At 40.5% G+C, this 22,783-nt stretch overlaps 1 protein-coding gene across 1 annotated transcript in view; it reads right to left on the reverse strand.

Moving 5' to 3' along the window:
* Positions 1-1,424: 1,424 nt before the first annotated feature.
* The window catches only part of LOC147732896 (uncharacterized), a 37,190-nt gene continuing 15,831 nt past the window's right edge, over positions 1,425-22,783 (reverse strand). The window contains exon 2 of the mRNA XM_086954956.1: positions 1,425-1,547. Coding sequence (XP_086811082.1) covers positions 1,425-1,547 — 123 coding nt within the window. The remainder of the gene's footprint in view (positions 1,548-22,783) is intronic.

The raw sequence follows: 22,783 nt of genomic DNA on the forward strand, positions 1-22,783 counted from the left end.
CGTTCCCTTGATTGTAATTAAGTTACATCTTTAACATCTACCCCAGAAAATGTATATGTGAACTCGATCGTGGTGCTGTTTGGCACGTTGGAACTGCCTGAGTCATACCAAGGCTGTTGGGCGCTGATTGATTGCGCATTTAGTGGCACACCATTCAAGGGTGCCCACTCAATTTGGGGTTACTTTATTTCTCGTGCATTGTGAGTCTCTACTCTTCCCTCGTCCTGATGAAGACCCGCCCCTGAGGAAATCAGTTACCCTGTTTACCCTTGGGTCGAAACATCGACATACTTTCCCCGAGCCTGCACCTGTGTTCTTCCTACGCCCCTTTCCCTTGTGCCAATCAGAATACGGAGGATCTTTCAATCATGTACCAGCAAGAAAGAATTACATTTTTTGCAAATGTGGAGGGCAGGCTCACTTATGTTCAACTCTAAAGATTGAACCTTAGTTCCTGTTCGAAAAACCTCATTGTATTTTAACTTTTATCTTTTCACTGACCTCTTTGGTCGCTTTCACACATGAGCACTTACTATCACTTTTCTCTATGCACGTCTCCTGACAAATGAACCCCTTATGTAAATAACTGTGATTTTTTAGTTTGAAAAAATCCTAGGATGCTGTTTTTCTAATTGTATATTAAATAATACAGTCTCTTGGATTGGATGAGACACAGTTGTTCTTTCTCTTTTTCTTGCATCAACAAATACTTTGGGATAATATGGTTTTTCTGGTTTGATTGATATCTACCATTACAGATTCATTCGGATGATTATTTGAAGTGAAATGAACAAGTAATCTATGCTGACATTGTCAATGTTTAATTAATGTCTAGGACCATTTTTTCTATAATACTTGACACCCAGGTCCTTTGACTCCAATTGGGTTACCCCCTGTTTATAACACTTTCCTAGTAGTCTTAGGCATTCGTTCATGTAAGCTTCGGTGGTTTGGATGACTGTGGAACCAGGCACTTGCCAATTACAATAAATAGTGAATTCCCTAGGTCCTGAAGAATAGCTAATAGGGGTATAGCTAGAAACATGTGTGCCATTAGAATTAGGAACATTACCCCCTTTTTTCCTAAATTCGCACCTGTTTACCGAATAGGTGTCAGATAAAACAAAAAAAACCTACTATCTAGGTATTTTTTTAAAATACACCATTCCCCAGTCATTTAAAGTGCTCCAGCGTAGCTCGTAGGTCACATCATGCCCCGTTCCGCTGCGGGACTGGATGGACCCAATGATGAAGCATGCCACCAAGGAGTAGCCCTGGTGGGTGAGTTTTCAACAAAAAATGGTGTTTTTCCCAGGCAAGTGTTAGACTTCTTAGAACTGCTGGGTGCTTATTTTTTCCTTGCATATCATTGAATATTTTCACCTTTAGCTGGTCTGAAACACAGCAGGCTCTAGTAAGAGCGATCAGTTCTTCCACCTGTGCGGAGCATACTCCTCGAATCCAGGTAGCTTCCACCACTCCCGAAATTGTGCAAGCAGCATCATGAGCCCATAAATGTCCTTCATTGTCTCTAAGACACAAGCCTTCTACAAATAGAGTATAATCAGATTTAGGCAAGGGTTCAGCCATAATATCAGGACGTGGCTTGGTGCACAGTTCGGTGACATTGAGACAGCCATGTTCCACTTCCACATCATTGGTATCGCAATCAGGCAAAATAGTGTTACAGGGTTCAAAAGAGAGCATCTTTTTAGACTCATGTTCTGTACAGCTAGAATAATATGGTTCACAATAGTGTGTTTCCTATCTTGGTAGGACGCACACAGTGTTTGCTTAAATACTCCTCACGCACCAAAAGGGCCCTTGGTGTCATGCTTCACCATAGGGGTCTTCCCCAGAACGGATTGTGAAGAGAGGGTTGAAACGGGCAAGAAACAACAACAGAGACGCTCTTTTTGAAAACCGTGTTCCCAAATAACAGGAAACAAGACCCATTTGCATAACCACTTTCAACACTCAAATCAAGTGTCAAAAATAGTGAATAGACACTGGAGAATTCTCAATTGCGGGAGTCTCGATTTTCCTAAACCCATGTTCTCCCACAAGAGAGGCAGGAACCTGAAGGACATCTTGGTCGATACTAGACCCCACGTGAACCTGTGGGGAATTTGGCTACCACCACCCTCCCACCTGTACAGGGTCATTACCCATGTAGGACATGTAATCTCATGAAAAGGAGTAAAAACATCACGTTCACAAATGGCGCAGTCTGGGAACAAAGAGGATTCACAAACTGTAACAGCAGAAACGTGATATATATGATCACGTGTTCATGCAGTCAAGAATACATCGGCATGACATCAAGACCAATAAGGATCCGTATTGGTGAGCACAAGAGTAATGTTCACTGTAAAAAGAGCACCAAATAGATGGCAAGTCACTACCTAACTATGTCGCACAGCATGGATGACTTAAAATGAACCGTGATTGAGCAACTCCACAATGAAGATGGCCTGCTGGAAAAAGAACAACGTTGGGTGTTCAGTCTCGGCACTCACCTAACTGGTCTTAACAATGACATATGCACTTTTTTATCGAGGCATGGACACCATCACACGCCGCTACGCTATATTCATAAAGAGACTGCGGGCGGTCTAACTTTTAACGGGAGTGCGTATTCCTCATCGCGAACATAATTGGATACAAGAGCCAGAATTGCAACGTTATTCTACGTGCGTTGTATTGTTGTATTTCTATCTAGGACCCTAATTTGATATTCCCGATTCATGCCCTTGTGCGATTATAATCAATAATATCCTTACAAAGGCATAAGAATCATATCCATATTCAGTAATAGCCCATGCAGTCCAAAGCACAGCACGGCTACTCCCATCGACTCCTAGAAAGCACAACACATTCTTTAAACAAACCAAGCCTCCAGCAGCCCTGGAAATTCCCCCCCTGCTTTTGTTTTGATTTGAACAAGATCTCCTGGAGTCTAGCAAGAACTGTTAGTTCTTAGTGACGTCTTATGTCCAACCTTACGTCAAACCCGGCACCTTTCAGGTATAAAATACCAACGGTTACCTTAAGCAAACACACAGTGGTTTGGAGCAGAGCGGCTATCTACTTACCCGAGAGCCCAGCTGATGCGAGAGCCTATGGAAGCCGCCCCTCCCCTTTGACGCGCCTGAGAAGCTACTTTTTCTCACGCCGAGAAAATCCAGCTCCGGTGTTCCCGAGTCACCCTTGCGGTTTGCTGGGAGATTGAGTCCTGAAGAAAGAGATACCAGACCTCCCACATTCTATTACTAAGGTACGGAGCTGACTAAACCCTTAAAGAGAATTCTTGAATCAGATCCTTGGCAAAAACAATCTTAACCAACTTAACTTAAACTGCTACTTACTTACTCCTTCCCAAGTATTAGGCTTAGGTCAGGTACATCGGGGTAGGCGTAGTTAGAAGCACCAGTTGAGTACGTTAGTCAATGGTTTTATGTATTTATATATATTTGATCTATTTTAAGTATCATATGGCTAAGAAACCATATCTATGCTTTTACAGTATTATTTAGTAATACTACTTTTACTGTACGCACTTTACTTCATAATAAGTATTGCAATTGTGGCAATTAATTTCTCTTCCATGAGAAAGAAAACTGCTCAATAAAATAACACCTTTTTATTGAAAACGCCAGTCTCTCTATTTCTCTGCACTCTGGTGAAACTAAGTATGCACGATTGACTGAGTGAAATAGCCGTCTATTGTTTTCACACGACTCTAGAGATACACTCTTTATTCTGAAGGAGCAAAGTTGTCATGTTTATGCGGGTGTCAGAAGCTGAATCCCTTCTTGTCTGAATCAGGGAAGTTAACCCCTCCCTATTTATTCGAGAACGTTTCTAGTGACCTCTGAGCTAGCTGGCAAACCTAAATTAAGTCTAACATAGTCAGTAGAGACCTAGATGACCTCAGTCCTACATCTACACTGCTATTTATGTATGTATATGTATGTATGTATAGGCATTTATATAGCGCACTACTTACCCGGAGGGTCCCAAGGCGCTTCGACCGCTGCGAAACCCTTCCTGAAAGAATTAACAAAGGCATAGAGAGAATTAGTTCAACTAGCAGCATCTGTGGCGATCCGCCAGAAATTGAAGGAGACAGATATAGCAGAACAACCATTTGAACTTGCCAGAATCATAGAAAAATCCTATGAAGAACTAGGGAGAGATAGTTTGGGTGGGAAACCGGTAAAACCACAACTAACTGAAAATCCTGAAATAACCTTTATTAAAAATAATCTGAATACTCCAAAAAGGAGCTGGGAGGGTAATAAGCAGTCTACTCCCACGGAAAAATGATTCCAGTCCAGAGGAAGGTCTCCTCAACGGAGAGAAAAATCTCCAGACCGAGGAAACAAGTCTCCCCAAAGGGAACCCTCTGAAAAAAGATACAACCTTAGAAATAGGGATAAATTAAGAAAACCTGATAGATATCAAGATATTGATACATGTCCCTCTCGATCACTCTCACTCAATCTTTCTCGATCTTCCTCACAGAAATCGGAAAGGAGAGGACGATCAGAACACAGAGAAGAGCACGTCAAGTCCAAAGACAAGGAACCTGCTCATCAAAGTAATAAATCACAATATCCCAGAAAGAAGGTAGCAAGTATTAAGATTAAACATGCCGAGGATTCTGAGGACACAGCTGAAAAACGGAGAGTGGTCCCAGACAATGCTAGACAGCGCAGCAGAAGTGACCATAGCTCGCAAGATCCTGATGAATCATCTGGAGACAGTGGACACAAATGAATACATTCAGGTGGAAACTGCAGATACCGGGGTCAGCAAACCCCATAAATTATACGAAATAACATTACGTATAGAGGGGGTTCAAGACGAGGAAAGTAAGAAGTCTCTTTTGGGATAATCTTTCGTAAGGCTATGACATCCTGTTAGCTGAAAAAGACTGGCCACCAGAGTTTGTCAAGGAGTGCCCTCATGGCGAAGAAATAATTATGCCTGCCTTCTCTAATCATATACCAATTCTTAAAAAATATACACTTGCAAGAAAATGGGCAGTAGCCCAAGCTCCTGCATTATGTAAAAATCATGTAGGATGGGATGAGGATTCGCCTCACCACAAAATCCAGTTAAAAAATCAACCCACTACACAAAGGCAGCACCCAGTTAAACAAGAAGCTAAAAAGCAAGTCAAGGAGATTTTAGATCAACTTGAATATCAAGGGGTGATTAAAACATGCACCTCACAAATGAACAATCCTTTGTTTTCTGTCTCCAAACCAGACGATTCATATCGTCTAGTTTTGGACTACAGACACCTAAACTCCCGTTGTAAAACATTTGCAGTACAAAACTCACACAGTGCAGCACTAATGAATAACATTGTGCGCAAAAAATATAAAACGAAATTAGATATCTCTAAATGGATTCTTTTGTCAAAACATTGCACCTGAAAGCAGGTATTTGACCGCTTTCTCAATAATGGAGTCACAAAAACACTTCTGTAGACTTCCACAGGGATTCAAGAATAGCCCAGGATTATTCTCAGCAAGGGTAACAGAGTTACTACAAATCTACGATGATGAGGCATTATCCTATGTCAATGACATCTACCTCACAGATGATAATCTGGAGACTCACTTAAAAAGAGTGAACACCATAATACTTGGGTTCGCTTCAGAGGGTTACAAATTCAACTTTAAAAAGTCACGAATTGCCCATCTAGCAGTCCTATTTTTAGGATATGAATTATCAAGTGAAGGCAAGAGCCTGGCAGACAATTTGTTAGAGAAATGTGCTGTACTCCAAGCACCAAAAATGCTGAAGAATTCACAATCAATACTAGGTTTCCTGAATTTCGGAAGAACATACATACTAAATTATGCAGAGAGAGTTAAACCTCTCTATGAATTAGTAAGACCTGATTTCAAACCAATACATTGGACTCAGAAACACACAGAAATTTTAAGATCACTACAAACAGACATGTTAACTAAAACAAAATTGCAAACACGTGAAAACACATGCAATCTTGTAATCCGAGTCATCCCAGGAAGATGCGGATTCACATACCTGACCTCTAATGAGGGAGAAAGGGTACCTATAGCTTACAAATCACATTTGTACACTAAAGCTGAAATAAAATCCAGTTCTACAGAAAAAATTCTGATAGTGGTTCAATCTGCTGTAGAAAAAGAAAGAGCCCAAGCCCAAGGCAGAAGGATAATTGTTTTTACAGCAGAATCAGCCCTTGAGGCATTAACGTGTACACGCAATTTAAATGCTGTGGCATTAGATCCAGAATGGATACAATGGGAAAATTCTCTTGCTGCAGAAGACGTGAAATACTATTTTGACCCGAAACTGAAGAAACTAGATGATCTAGAGTACGAACAAGAATATCCTCTGCCAATCGAAATTCTGCCTCTAGAAAAGTACACTTGTGTAATCTAAATGGACAGATTTGCACAACACTACAACGTAGTGGAAAAATCATACAAAGCAGCGTGTGCGATTGTTAAAGGTCGCTGGCGCTCTGGTAAATTCAGACCAATGATTACCAAAACTGAATCAATCAGAAACTGTTCAGCTCAGCGAGCTGAAATAAGATCTTTAAAGATGGCGTTTGAAAATGCCGATCGTGAATTCCCGACACTAATAGTGTGTGATTCGCATTTCTGCGTCAAGTCCTACAACAGTGACATGCAGACATGGAGCAAAAACGGTTACAAAGATGACACAGGTGCAATAATAAAGCATAAAACGCTTTGGGAACAAGTAGTTCTTTTAAAGAAAGAACTACAGAAGACTCACGTGATACACGCATCGAGTCATCAACGTGATGGCGTTCACGTTGCAGGGAATTCATTGGCTAACACAGCCACAGCGGAAGCGGTTCAACCGGCTTCCGTAGCCACTGAAAAGCGTTCAGAAAAACATATACATGGGGAAACCATGCTGGCAGTAAAAGCCTCATTAAAAGGAAATTATGCAGCATTACCTCTCAACTATCCACTCAGTAATACATACATAATTGATGCAAACTCCGTTCCGTTTGCTCAAATCCCTGGAGTGGGGGATAGAGTAATTCCAAACACGAACCGGAGAGTTTTCTTGATTGAAAGCGCACACATGGGACTGGGTCCGAGGCACCAACATATCTTGAAATCTTTAATAGAATTACAATCAGAGTACCGGTGGCCGGGAATGAGCGTGCAAATTTACAAATTTGCAATGGATTGTCCAGACTGCAACAGAGATCGCAGCTGTGAACCGGACCAGAATACTGCCCTGATATCTTTGTTAGAAAGCTTCAGGCTTTCTATGATACAGAAATCCAACCAGAAAAATGCGTCCCAATAATTATTAAGACAAATTAACTTGAATATGTAGACCAGCAGCATTCAACTGACGCCGAGACTGTTATAAAAGATTTGCGAGTCTTTATCGGCACATACGCAATTGGCATGCTACATTCTGATCAGGGTCCTGCGTTTAGCTCTCGAGCTTACAAAGAGGCCATGAACAGCATGGGCATTGCATTGCGGTACTCTTCTCCCTTCCATCCTGAGGGAAATGCGGTAGTAGAAAGAAAAAACCCGGACATAAAGCAATCTATAACGGCGAGGGTATTAGGTTCGGGTGATGGGTGGGTCAAACATTTAACAAGTGCCCAACGTAGTCTTAATAATCTGCCAAGAAATTCTCTAAAAGGTCTCACTCCATACGAACTATTGTTTGGTACTAGAATGCTAATTCAGGATCTTGACTGTCACACTTAAGTGGTAGAAGAAAAATGCTTTGATATCAAAGACCGTTTGGCTGTCTTACAGGATCTAAATGAAACAAGAACAAGACTGAGTAACATAAAATTGAAACAACAGCCGACAAACACTGAAGAAAAACCACCTGTCCCAGCAAGACCTGTCTGGATTCCAAAGATTGGGGATCTGGTCAGAGAGAAGATCGCGGTGAAGAAGGAATTTGGGCCTTCTTACAGAAAAGCTGTACCTGTCTTAGCCATCAGCGGAACGAGATCAGTTGTACTACCGCCCCTTGCTGGTAAAAAGGAGAACCGAGTTGTATCCATCGACCTGGTAAAACCACAATCATGTGGCCAATAATAAGTAGTAGGCCCAGTGGACTCCCAAGAAATTTCAGAATACCGAAATTTGCTACAATCCAAGAGGCTCATGCTGAGAGACTAATCAAATTTGATAAACCTGCAGTGAATAAAAAAGGACTATGCAATAATGCCATGGAACGTGTGCCTCTTGAAACCCAAATTATAACAGTTCGTCAAGAAACATCAATCTACAATGATGTAGCCTCTGTCTATTCTAATGAAACAAAGAAAAATGCAAAAGCAAATGAAAATCCGGAAAAAATCCCAACAATTGACGGAACTGCATCTGGCTACTTCATCAACTTCGACGACTTCTCAGAAGATCCAAGTGAGCATGAAGAAACGCCTGCAACAAAAACTTTCAAAGAAAAAATAATTGAACTTTCTCTTCAACTAAAAGAAACATATCTGATTTCACCATGGATTGAATTTTGGATTGTGTTAGGTGTACTTACTCTCCTGATTTGGCTCATCATGGTTCTATGTTTGGGAAAATTCATTGATGGAAAATATAGTACAATGGACACAGCAAGTCAGAACATCAACTTGGTCCTAAAGCCTCACACATCCTCCTACATCGAGAAAAGAGAACTGTCATCAGTAAACATCTCAGCCAAACCAATACCCGGTGGGGTAGCATGGGACAGAACTGAATATGGCATTTTTGGCCCGGTTGAGCTCTTGAAGTATCCACACCAGTTCAAGGTTTCATTAAGTGACTTTGTGGAACCAAGTATTTTCTCTGATAATTGGGACTTTGAAAACAATAATAATATGATGTCAGATTTAGTAATGTCAGCCAAATTTACTGAACATGATTACTTAAAGGGTTCATCGAATTATGAAGAGTTATACTGTTATAACCACTTTGGTGATCACTATTTGCATAAAACTGCACAGCCTAGAAATGTTTTATCTTATCACCAATGGGAACACTGTCCAACACCGCCAAAAGGCAGCTCGAAAACATTTTATGAGAAATTTCAGTACTTCTCAGGGTTTAACAACAGTGATCCAAAAACGTTTTATTTTAAAATGTTAAATAGGACAGGAATGAAAACAATGTTGACAAATACTAAATTGATTTTTTCTGAAAATTTTTATGACAAAATGTCTACATTTGGTTTCGAATTTTGGAAAAACAACATTGAAACAAAAACAAAGATTGGCAAGTGCAAGGCCTAGAAGCATTATTTAGGGCCGGCATGATCCCAGAACAAATGATATTTTTGAATGACACAATTCAACAAACTACTTGTCTTGGCTTAGCTAAGATAAAAGACTTAAATACACCGTCTATTCCGAAACCCATAACTGATAGTGATAGCACTACAGATGTGGAGATAGACATATCCCATATTTTTAACCAAAACAGAACACATCCTGATTGGAAAAAGTGGTTGATCTGGCCATCAGACACAAACAACTGTCAAGATAGATTCCTGAACAAAACACAGGGGTTCAAAATGACCAGGCCAGACCCAAGATACTCCCAGAGACAACATCCAGGGATAGTTACAACATACAGTGTAGGGAAGCTATGCCTTGAGTGGCTACAGAAATCCATATTGGCTGAAATTAAGCAACACTTGACTTTCCTTAAAGACGGTGCTGACTTGCGTGATTTCATAATGGGACCACGCAAACAGCGTCAAAAACGTTTCATAGCGGCCGGTATATACACTGCGTACAACGAAGCCTGGAAAGTAATGCAAATTGAAACAGCAGAGAAAATAAGAGAAATTGATTGTATTAATTTGGAAAAATCACTTTCTGTAGTGGACAATGGGTTAACAACTCTGTCCTCCAGAATATAGTCATTGAACAGCATTGTATCATCTGCTATTGATATAACAGAACAGGACTTACTAATGTTACAACACGGACAGTCTCAATTACGTTCTATTGTACAGCTTGGTTGGACGTTGCAAAATCTGCGTTCAGGCTACGTACCATGGCGTTTAATCAACACAACGCCATTATTCGGTATCTTTAACCTTACTGATAAACAAATCAGTTTGGCACAAAAAGGAGCAGATTATACAATTCTGAGCATTGAAAAACTTGAGAGATTACCATTGACAATGTCAGAGAGACCTGTCATTGAATGGATAATACACGGAACAATTTCAATTCCGATAACAACTTTCCAGTTTAAATACTGCCAAAAGCAGCCCAGTATGAAAAGTTGGGTAAAGAATACATCAAATCAACATGGGATTTACCCTATACACACAGATGTTATAGTGAAGGGAAAAAGGATGTATTCCTTAGTGGTAACAAATGTAAAAAATCACTAAGCGGTACACTTCTGTGTCAAGGTATTAACTTGCATGGAGCCTGTGAAGGGTCTTCAAATAACCTTTCATGTCACCTGCATGGCACGCCTGCAAAACAGATAGAGCCATTTTTAAAACAGCTTAGTAACCGGGAGTTACATTTTAATAAGTGACCACAGCTGTTGTGGGATGGTGCCAGGGAAAGCTTATCTCATGACCGTAACTTCCAGGGTCGATTGCTGTATGCAAGTATTGTATCCACACAGCAATCCAGATACGGGGGCTGGGTTATGGCCTTCGTTGAATATCTCTTCTATTCGAATTGATACTTTAAGCAGAATGAAGTCCATTCTTTTACAGACAACTGTGCCTCTAACGTCATCCAAAGAAACGTATGATCTACAAATGGCAAGGATATCGGCAGAGATACAGTCTCTTTTATCGACAAATTGCCCCGCGCATTTCGCATAAATGTTAAGCCAAATCTTAAACATGTCTGATACCAGTGGCATCGCACATGTATTTAAGACAGTTTTTTCGGGACTGTTAGCACCCTTTGAAACAGTTCTGGGCATCTTCCCGAATTTTGTCTATTCTGTGTTTGACGGCCTACCATTAATCTTGGGACTCGGGGCAGGAATTTTATTTTTGTTCATTCTGCCCCGATATGGCAAGCCAAACCACAGACAAGACTCTAGCAAAGATGGAAGAAACGATCCTAGCAATACGATACCGAGACCGTATCACTAAGGTCCTCGGATTGGCCCGGCTAAGAGATCTAACTACAACCTGGTTTCTTTCATTCAGACCAATCTGGCAGGATTGCATCTTACCTGTGTTTCGATGTCTGCAATGCGGAGAAGAATGCGTGCTGGAGATCAGTCTTACACTACCATCAGCAGTACCAAAGGATAACGATACTTTTCTAGGGCCGGTAACGACTCATGCATCGTATTGTCCCCAGCGGCTACCTATTCTGATGACGGCATTCATTGAGACTTCACCACTACGAGTAGTTGGCGGTGAGGTACGAGAGGAAAGCAGCACTATACAGGTACAACCGTCTGAGCGCATTGCTGATCCAAACATCGATGATTGCAATCACGCTCCAAACTGCACAAGCGCAGCATTTTCGAACTTGGTCGAACTTTCACCTGATGTTGTAGACCATTTTTTTGCGAGTCTGTCTGATATGATGTTCTCCCCAGTCAACGAAAGTAATTCTTAAAAAACAATGATCACACAGCGTTCCCTGAACTCTGAATTCGGCCTTCAGTTTTGATAAACAAAGTTACTGAAAAAATGTGGAACTATTTTTCGCCCTGAAAACAAAATTATTTTTTCCATTTCCAAAATATTTACCTTTTTTTTTGGCACATGGTACTCTGCTTAAAGTAGAACTATTCTTAGAGACCAGAGCTTCTATTTTTAGGATACTAGAGACAATATTTTACCTCAACCTCTAGCACATACAGCATTTTGTATAAATATGTGATGGAATGGTCTTGACCTTCTTTTCTGTATTCAGAGCCATTTCATGTGTAAATTTTCGCAAATCGTTCAGCTGAATATATATATGCATTTTTATGAATGATGACACTGCTTGAAAAGCGTTTTTTGGAAAACAGAATGTGCACACTGGGTTATGTGTACACATAACCCGGTGTGCACATTCTGTTTTCCAAAAAACACTAAACCTTGCTAGGGTTTATCCTATTAGGCAGGGGCCCCGTTTTTTCTAGACTGCTTGAAAAGCGCACAGTACCAATACTCATTTTCGTGTATTTACCATGTACCATTTCAAATGCGAAATATGTATTTTGGGCTGGGTTGGAAAACACACATGCATTGTTACATATTTATTATTGCTTAGTTTTTTAGTAATGATGGACATTAATCCGTGGAGAGGGTGTTGTATTTCTATCTAGGACCCTAATTCAATATTCCCGATTCATGCCTTTGTGCGGTTATAATCAATAATATCCTTACAAAGGCATAAGAATCATATCCATATTCAGTAATAGCCCATGCAGTCCAAAGCACAGTACGGCTACTCCCATTGACTCCTAGAAAGCACAACGCGTTCTTTAAACAAACCAAGCCTCCAGCAGCCCGGGAAATTCCCCCCTGCTTTTGTTTTGATTTGAACAAGAACTCCTGGAGTCCAGCAAGAACTGTTAGTACTTAGTGACGTCTTATGTCCAACCTTACGTCAAACCCGGCACCTTTCAGGTATAAAATACCAATGGTTGCCTTAAGCAAACACACGGTGGTTTGGAGCAGAGCGGCTATCTACTTGCCAGAGAGCCAAGCTGATGCGAGAGCCCACGGAAGCCGCCCCTCCCCTTTGATGCGCTGGAGAAGCTACTTTTTCTCACGCAGAGAAAATCCAGCTCCGGTGTTCCCGAGTCACCCTTGCGGGTTGCTGGAAGATTGAGTCCTGAAGAAAGAGATACCAGACCTCCCACATTCTATTACTAAGGTACGGAGCTGGCTAAACCCTAAAAGAGAATTCTTGAATCAGATCCTTGGCAAAAACAATCTTAACCAACTTAACTTAAACTGCCACTTACTTACTCCTTCCCAAGTATTAGGCTTAGGTCAGGTACATCGGGGTAGGCGTAGTTAGAAGCACCAGTTGAGTACGTTAGTCAATGGTTTTATGTATGTATATATATTTTATCTATTTTAAGTATCATATGGATAAGAAACCATATCTATGCTTTTACAGTATTATTTAGTAATACTACTTTTACTGCATGCACTTTACTTCATAATAAGTATTGCAATTGTGGCAATTCATTTCTCTTGCATGAGAAAGAAGACTGCTCAATAAAATAACACCTTTTTATTGAAAACGCCCGTCTCTCTATTTCTCTGCACTCTGGTGATACTAAGTATGCACGATTGACTGAGTGAAAAAGCCGTCTATTGTTTTCACACGACTCTAGAAATACACTCTTTATTCTGAGGGAGCAAAGTTGTCATGTTTATGCGGTTGTCAGAAGCTGAATCCCTTCTTGTCTGAATCAGGGAAGTTAACCCCTCCCTATTCATTTGAGAACATTTCTAGTGACCTCTGAGCTAGCTAGCAAACCTAAATTAAGTCTAACATAGTCAGTAGAGACCTAGATGACCTCAGTCCTACGTCCACACTGATGTTTATGTTATTCCAATGCGCAGAGCCTATTGGGAAAATAGGAACTACACTACAGTATACTGGTTGTATTATTAGAATCACAAAGGTTCATGTATTATTATCGTCAGCTCACCCTCTGATGAAACTAAAGAAAACGTAATATGTGACCAAACAAAACGTAATAGAGGCTCCATTCAGAGCGCCCTACTTACCAAGGAATGTCGGACCAAGCATTGGAATATTTTGGAGGGCCTTTGTTGTCTCGAGGGAGATATACTGTAAATTGTGGGAATTTATATTTTAATCCTGAAGAAGGTGCTGGCTTTTAATCAAGTTGCCAAAACCGAAACGCATCAATGCTATTTTGAATTGTGACACACAAAGTCATTGGACCAAATAACTTCTCCATTCAAGATATTTGTACAATTTGGAGTTTGATTTAATTATGTCTGACTATTGTGTCCTTTTCTTTTTTAATTAGAATTATTTTTATGTATCATTCCCACTGTGTTATGATTTTCTGGGTAATTATTTTATTGTGTTAGGATATGTACACAACTATTTTACTGTATTTTCTTCTTTTATAAATGTTATAATATATTGTACACGTTTTTAATTTTGACCATCTGCATCATCTTTGCTCTTGCTAGGCTGTATGGATTGAATTAATTCTGTTTGTAACGATGAGTTTGCAAGTGTAGAATTTGGTTTCTATTTTATCCAAAGGGAACACTTTATTTGACTTAACAACGACATACCCTGGGCTCAACTGTCCTAAACCCCTGAGTCCCTAGAACTTCAAAGAACCCCGATGCAGAGACAATCATATCATTGAGATATTCTGGTCCAGGTTTTGGGAGACTCTACAAATCCATGCCACAGTGAACCCAGTGGAGGTTAGCCTGCCACCGTTTCCAAAAACCCTCCTAATTAAAATCTTTATAAATTCTTTTATCTCCTAAAAATAATCACTTCATGGGAAAAACCACCAGGAGCACCTACTCGCCTAGAGCCATGCGTACTCCTAAGTTAACCCTCCCATTCTGTGGACTTAAGTGACAAGAACCTATTTTCCTCTCAGAACCACCCCCTCCCCCCCATACTATGGGCATAACATCAAACAATCCCAACCAGACCGTGCACCCTTGCCGTCTTAATGGAATAGTGTTAGACTGTGGCTTTACTAATGAGATTACATCTTCCCAGCATGTATTCGGTAGCAGGATTCTCTATATATACCCCCCATGTGATCTGCGCCCAACAACTGCCACTTATAACCCACTTTTAATTGAATGAGTATTTAGGCTCAATACGCTCAGTCTTGCAACATTTAATATTGCAGTCATAAGAGACTGTGAACTCCGTAACAATGTGCACATTCAAAAGATCAGCACTTTCGAAATAAGAAAGAAGAATCACTTCCTCTCCACAGTAGAAAGGACAGGTTAGCGCTCTAGCATTGGAGTCACTTCCGTTTGGATGAACACTATCGCTCTAGTCTGCATTGCAGCGCAGCCACCAGAAGTGATCGGACATCCACTTCCGGGTGCCTACGAACTTCGGCACAGGTGCATCCATTTGTGTTTACTAAGTGACATTTAACTGCCACATAAATAGATCCTCCCTCGTGGTCTCACTCACACCACGGAGCCGCAGGAGGGCGTTATCTTGAGCAAGGATCTGTTGACTACTACCTGAGTAAGGTATAGCCGTGTAAGGAACCAGTTATATAAGCTTTTCTAAGGATTACCTTGAATCTCTAGCTTTGTCTTTCTCCCAACTGTTAGAATTCTTTCCTCCCACCCTTTCTTTTCGAAACAAAATACAGTGGCAACACCCTTCCCACCCATTCAAAAGCTCACAGAGCATTGTCTCCTACATATTCTAGTATGTATCCACCTATGGGTCTTTGTTTTACATACTATCCACCTTTATTTTCAGTGACTCTGATCTCAAGCATAGAGAGTGTGTTTTCTGTTTTTTGTCTGTGTGTCTCGTTTTGTCCATTTTTTCCTAACAGGTCATGGCACTTGTTTTCAATTTACAACTAAGGCTAATGACACCACAGTCACATTGTGATGCTTTGTATTAACAGGCTAAACGTGTTTGCGCATTGGGAGGTGCAGTTGTATAACTAACTGTGCTCCCTCTTTTTCAGACTTACATTTTAGAAATACCGATTGGGTACTGTATAAAGTGCATGATACTTTGCATATTCTTCACTTTTCTGTGTAGAGCACATCATCTCAGCACAAATTGATAGCAACATAGTGAGTACGGAAGGGATCATTCCTAGTCCTGATGAAGAAGCCCTGATGCTTTGAAACATGTTGACTTGATCAGGAGTATCTGCACATTACACGCAGGACATCTCCGAACTGCCTTTTTAACAGGACCAGGCTCCATGACCTATTAAAGTTTCTTAAGTCCATGAGGTCAGGTCCTTTTTTATTCACTTTCCGCATTCACTCCTGACTCTTCCTCTCACTACCCCTACACCACACATAGTACTGTAAAATCAGTGCTCTTGCGTAGTCGCTGGTCATTGTACGTCCTGCCCCGTGGCGGGGCGGGAAGACCCCTATGGTGAAGCATGACACCAAGGGCCCTTTTGGTGTGTGAGGGGTATTTAAGCAAACACTGTGTACGTCCTACTGAGATAGGAAACACACTCTTGTGAACCTCCTTTAAGGTGGATCCTTTTATTTTGTTTGAATTTCTAGAGGAGGAAGTATCCACCTTGAGTGCCCACGAAGGACACTACCTCTTCACTCCCCAATCTTGTTTTTCGTAGCTAGAATAATGTGCTCATATTTAGTGAGCCAAATATTCCTGTGGGGCTGTTCTTGTCAACAATATCTCCACCAAGGGAGGGACATAGACAGGGGATGACCCATCATGATGCTCTTGCATCTCTCTATGCTGACACCTGTTGCAGCAATGGCTTTGAGACATCAAGGTAACGCTGAAGCTACTGGATCTAAAGTAGCTGAGAAATAGGTGCCAGATTGATGGGCACCTCCATGGTTCTGAGTCAATACTGAAAGGGTACATCCTTCTTTATCACTGCAAAAGAGTAAAAATGATTTGTTGTAATCAGGCATTCCTAAGGCAATAGAGCAACAAAGGCATTCTCTCAGTTCCAAGAAAGCATTCAAGCAATCGTTACCCCAAGGCACCAAATCAAACACATCCTTGTGTGTCAGCCTTTGTAAAGGGTTGGTCAATAAGGAAAAGCTAGGTGTGCACTGGTGACAGTAACCCTCCATTCCCAAAAACATCCTGACTTCCTTCTGGGTACATGGTGGATTCATTTGCATGATCACTGAAATTCATTCTTGAGACACCTTTCTTGCACCTTTCAGTATGTGATGTCCAAGTTGCTTGGGGACACCTTATGTCCATTCTCCTTCAAATGGTTAAGCAGGGCTATGGTATCCATTTTTCATGTTTCTCAAGTATTCTATGCCACCAAAAGTTAATCGATATACTGGATCAGGATACAATTACAGGGCATGATCAATGACTCCAAGGTATTTTTCAAGATTTGATTGAATATAGAAGAGATTTCTGTATACCCTTGTGGGACACTGCACCACGTAAGACCTGATTCCCCAGCCTGAAAGCAAATACAAATTAGCTTTCTTCATGGAGGGGCATCAAAAAAAAGGCTTGACAAAGGTCGATGACAGTGAACCAATCAGCCTCAATCTGAAACAATATCACGGATGGATTTGGTACCATGGTACAACAAGGAACCCTAATATTGTTTCTTTTCCTAAAATCCTGCCTAATGCAGTACTTACTGCTAGGCTTCTGTAAGCCCTTCCTTCTAGGCAGTATTGTTGGAGCAAAACCCACAATTACAATCTTTGTGGTGTGCACAAAAATATTCTTACTGCTGCCTTCATAGTCTTGCACTCTACCACCACATTGACTTTCTAAAATTAAATTTTACTCAAAGAAATTAGCAAACAGCCAAGAAAGTATTTATGCAGTGCTCAAAAGTGGCAAATTAAGTCAAAACTAGAGAAGTTTAAAAGCAAATTCATGAAAATTGACTCTATGTCTAGGTGTCATTGTGATCATGGTGCATCATCATCTCATGTATCATTGCCAGAAGGCGATGCAGCTGCATTATCAATAGGAGACAAAGTATCATTGCCACAATCACAATTGGCGCCACCACATGACCAAACATGACGGGGCCCAGATCAAATCACAGATGTACTTTTTAGCATTGAAGCACCAATTGTGCCAGCACTGCAGGCAACAACAAGAACGACAACAGTAATCGTAGAAAGCAAAAATAAAAAAATCTCTGTGTCAGCAATGCCTCCATCCATTACACAAGTAGTGGAAGAAATTGCAAGTACACCAGCTAAGCCTACACAGCTACCAGTGACTGAAAGAAGTTCAGAAACTGAGAATACACCATCACCAATTGAATCTCTGAGTGTACTATTACAGATGAGTGAAGGAAGTGCTGAACTCTGAGTCTACTATTACAAACGAGTGAAGGAAGTACTGAAAATGTAAGCGCACCAGAATTCAATTGCATTTACATAAAAACAACCACAACACAAAAAACACTTTGATGAACTCTGTGAAGACCAAAGGTTATGCAATTACGAAGACAATTTTAAGGTGTCTGTGTTTTATGCTAACATAGATATTGTTGTTAATCAGATAAAAACACGATTTGCTGGTATGAGCACCGTAATCCAATGCTTTCATTTCATTATGTCTTCAGAAATCCTCAGAGCTACTGAGGAGGAGTCTGAAGCATCCATGACCCTGGCAGCTCATTACAAAAAAGACTTGTGCCTAGAGTTTCCACAGCTCATCGCATTCAAAGCAGCATTGAAGGAACAAATACAACTTATCTCAGGAGGCACAATAAAGGATCTGGCTGACTTTTTATTTTTGAGAAACAATGCAATTCTGCCCAGTGTTTTGGATATGCAACAGCACTGAAACTTTTTCTTACAATTCCAGTTACTTTAGCCAGTGCAGAAAGGTCATTTTCAAAGTTAAAATTGATCTAGAACTGTCTCATATGCACAATGACACAGGAAAGGTGCAGGAAATACCGTCAGGACTTGCAACTTTAAGTATCGAGAGTGATCTGGCAAAATAATTAAATGTGAAAGCTCTAACAGAAGAGTTTGCACGAAGAAAGCAAAGAGGCAAACATTATTTCGGTCAAGTACATCTCTCCAAGTCAGTGAACCAAGCAGTAGTAGTCTTCAGCCACCAGTCCAATTTGCCAGTCACTCTTTCTGGTGTCAGCAGCCTTCAGCCTCACGTCCACTTTTTAGGTATTGTTTTGTTTTGTGCCAGCCTTCAAACTCTGCAATTAATTTATTCAGGCTCCTGCAAGAACTGTTCCTACTCATAGTGTGATTTTCTAAATATATCTATCCTTTGAATCCCATGAGGAAGCAGTAAGTAATATGATATTCTGGCAGTATAACATACTTTAAATATTGTGCTCTTATATATAGGCTACCTCAATATTATGAAGACACGTTTATAGAGGGAAGAAGAGAGGTATTCAGTTTACCCTGAGATATATTCCCCTCCTTGACACTTTCTTTTGCAAAGACAAAAAGGGCATCGTTTGAGTTAACAGCTTTGTTTATTTTGCTGCTGGGCTTGTTATTGTTTTGCCAGTCACTTAAATATTTGCTCCTTTATGCACAAACTAAAGAAGCATAGTTTGTCTAGACTGGTTTAATGTTTATAATGCTAAACTTGGTTTTGTTTTTACCTTTGAAATATGTGCACCTTTATGCAAAAATAAAAGGGTAATTGTTTGACTAGATGGGTTGGATGTTTATGCTGCTAAACTTGTTATTGCTTTACCATTCACTTTGAAATATTTGTTCCTTCAAGCACAAATACAAGGAGAATTCGTTTGACTAAATAGGTTTGATTTTTGTATGCTGCTGCTTGCTATACTTGCTATTGTTTTACCAGTCACTTAGAAATATTTGCACTTTCAAAAAGGGACTTGTTAGTCTTAACTGGTTTGATTCTTGTATGGTGCATTATTATTGTTTACCAGTTGCTTTGAAATATTTGTGCCTTTATGAACACACCAAAGAGGGAATTGTTTGTCTAACCTGGCTTCATTTTTGAATACTGCTGGACTTGTTTTTATCATGCACATTGAAAGTATTTTCACCTTAATGCAAGAAGACAGGGAATTGTTTTACAAAACATCTTTGATTTTTGTATATTGCTGGACTGGTGATTGTTTTATTATGTACTTTTGAAAGTATTTGCGCTTTTCTTTTGCTTTACCAACTACAGTTTGTAAAGATTCTTCCATTAGGTACTTGCTGATATGGTTTATTTTTATTCTACATGCTGTTTTATTTCTGGTATTGCTTGCACTTGTCTGTAATATGTGTGCCTTAAATCTTGTAGTTAGCACTGTTTACACTACAGAAATGATAAATTCAAACAGACAAACATCTGCATCAATGTTCTGAAACATCAAAACACTTTTCATACTCAGCCTCCGTTGCCTACCTGTTTGGTCCTGCTTCCTAATAAATACATGACAGTAGAAATTTAAATTGCTTCCTCAGTTCACGTTATTATCATACAGCACCCTTGACAGTCGCAAGTGTGTGGCATACAGATAATTCACCAGTCTATATCACTTGGATTTCGCAAGATACTGAGTTATATATTTTGTGTACTTCTCATGTATGTTGTCAGTCAAGTCTATATAATTGCAGATTTTAGTTAGTCTTGCAAAGTTTCAAGTTATTGTCCATCAATGTCACTTCTAATTCAAACCCTTCATGGTTGTTCTTTGTTCTTCAGCATAGGCAGTTCCTGAGACAATGGGATCACTCCTTGGCATTGTTCTGATTGCTGCCTCAGTTAAATAATCTGCTCTTGACAGTATTGTTACAAATGGTTTAGCTTAAAAGTTAAATGTGTTTCCCACTTTCTTATTAGAACTTTGAGCAAGAAAATATAGAGGCATTAGATTAAATGTTGAAGGTTTCAAATCAAAATATGCCAGAATTTTGGGCGGAGAGGCAAAAGTGGTAGTTGGTGGGCCGGGCCGCCGGGGGCCCTCCATATGCTTAGCAGGGGGTCCCCCCTCAAGTTTTGTTTGGTTTCAACACATTCAATTCAATCAAACTTAAAGAAAATTTAAGTTCAGCGACAATACGATCACCAATAGCAGTCCAGTATCCAAGAAATGATTTCAACCAATCTCAGCACAGCATTTCACCAACCGACCTATCACAGCGCTGCACTTTGTGGCCTCACTCTCCTGCCTCGCAGCAGTTCAACCTCCTTCACAATTTCTGCACACACACTTTCTCTCACTCAGTTTCTTATACTAAACAACATTGGTCTGCTCCACTAAAGATCAATAGAATTCAACCACTCAAGGAATGCAAACATTCACAGATGAAACCTTGACCAGCGGGGATTTACTTATCAGTATAATTTTCCATTCTGCGCAAAAGGGTTCACCACAACTGCAACTTGCATGCATAGTTCCCTATCTCAACTCTAGCCATCAATGACGTCTCACAACAAACCCCACAACTTAGCAGACAAATATAATACACTGTCTTCTGCACCTTTTAATGTTTCCCGGGATCTTTGGCCTTATTGGACCCGATAACAACTTCGAATTCAAATATCAACTTAATACCGCATTCACACGACTCTCACAACATCTCCGCCAGACATCACACAATCAATACTGAACCACAAGCTAAACACAAATGCCACACACATCCCTACTAATACTCCATCTGCAACCGTCACTGCTTAAATCATCCGCCACTGGAACTCCGTCAATCCTCCATGTCTCGATTTCAGCCTTCAGGATTAAGGCCACCAAAAGTTTGGTCCAAACTACTCCTATTCTATTTTTGTCTCCCTCTGCTTTAAGAGTAAACCATCTGACAAGTTACTATCTGCTCTAGCTTACTCCCCTGAGAAAATCTGAGCACATTTGCTTTCTGTTACCAATGAATCTTTGCCTGTATGAGAGGCAAAAGGGAAAATGAATTTAAGTGTCAAGGTTTCAAGATGGAACTCATTATGCTGCTCAAAAACCCATTCCACAACATGGGAAAAGGTTCAGTAGGATTTATTACAAATTCAAAAATAAGCTCACATAAACTACTCTTAGCATGAACATATAAAAACACAAAATTAGTCAATTTTGTCTAAATCTCCTGAAGAGCTAAATACAGAACAGAAAGGATGATTAGTTCAATTATTATGAAATAGACAATCAGACAAAAGAAGTTAAATCAAATTTCATTAATTGAGTCTCAACGAGCATTATTAATCCAAGCCTTCTCTAAACTATCCTATTAGGGAACCTATATTCCAATGGATGATGGACCAATGTTCAGAAAAAGAAAAGAAGGGTGCCAGCAGTGAAGTCTCCAGTAGAAGTACTTCATTATTGGGTCAAATAGCATTAAGTCACGCAGGCATAGGTCTACACCCTACGAAGTTTCAAAGGTGTCTGTCTCTCCTAAGTATCAACAATCAATATCAACTGCATCGGAAAAAGCATGTTCCACGTGACCATTCCTCAAGTACTTTTCCATCGGCCAGCTCCTTTCCCACGCAGATAAGCAATCCTCCTTGTCCTTGGCCATCCTTCTTCTCCTCCATGAGAATTCTTCCTGTGCTCATCACCACATTCCTCTTGTGCTACTTTCTACTTTCACACCTCTCTATTGAACAAAACATTAACTCTTCTATGCTAACTAATACGGCTTTATCCATACCTTTAATGGGAACAAAATACAGCAAAACTTCCACACTGAAGGTAAAATGCAAATCAAGTGTTAACTGCATTTCTGATCCAGTCCACGTTTTGCTGGTCAGCGATTCTGAGAGGAGCAGAGTGTGAGAGGCTGCGAGCGGCTGTGAACGTGAGTGCTGCAAACGCCGAAAACGCCACGAAGCCTCAGACAGTGAGCCGGGACTGACTCGGCCCCCCACCTGGCCCTGAGCACAGAGGTAAGGCGACCGGACTGGTTGTGCCACGGTGGGGGTACTCGGCACTGTGAGAGCCGTAAAATAAAGCTTGCTCAGAAGCTTCTTTAACACACAGGAGGCGCATTTCAGAAACATCTTGTTTAACGTGGCAGGAGCATATCAGAAAAGTTTGTCCAAGACGCGGTGGTGCTGCCCGGACCCGCGAAAGTTTGTTTAACGGGGCAGGAGCCGCAGATCAGC

Source organism: Lissotriton vulgaris, chromosome 2_1 (assembly GCF_964263255.1).
Source record: "Lissotriton vulgaris chromosome 2_1, aLisVul1.2, whole genome shotgun sequence".
In the NCBI taxonomy this organism is placed as follows: domain Eukaryota; kingdom Metazoa; phylum Chordata; class Amphibia; order Caudata; family Salamandridae; genus Lissotriton; species Lissotriton vulgaris.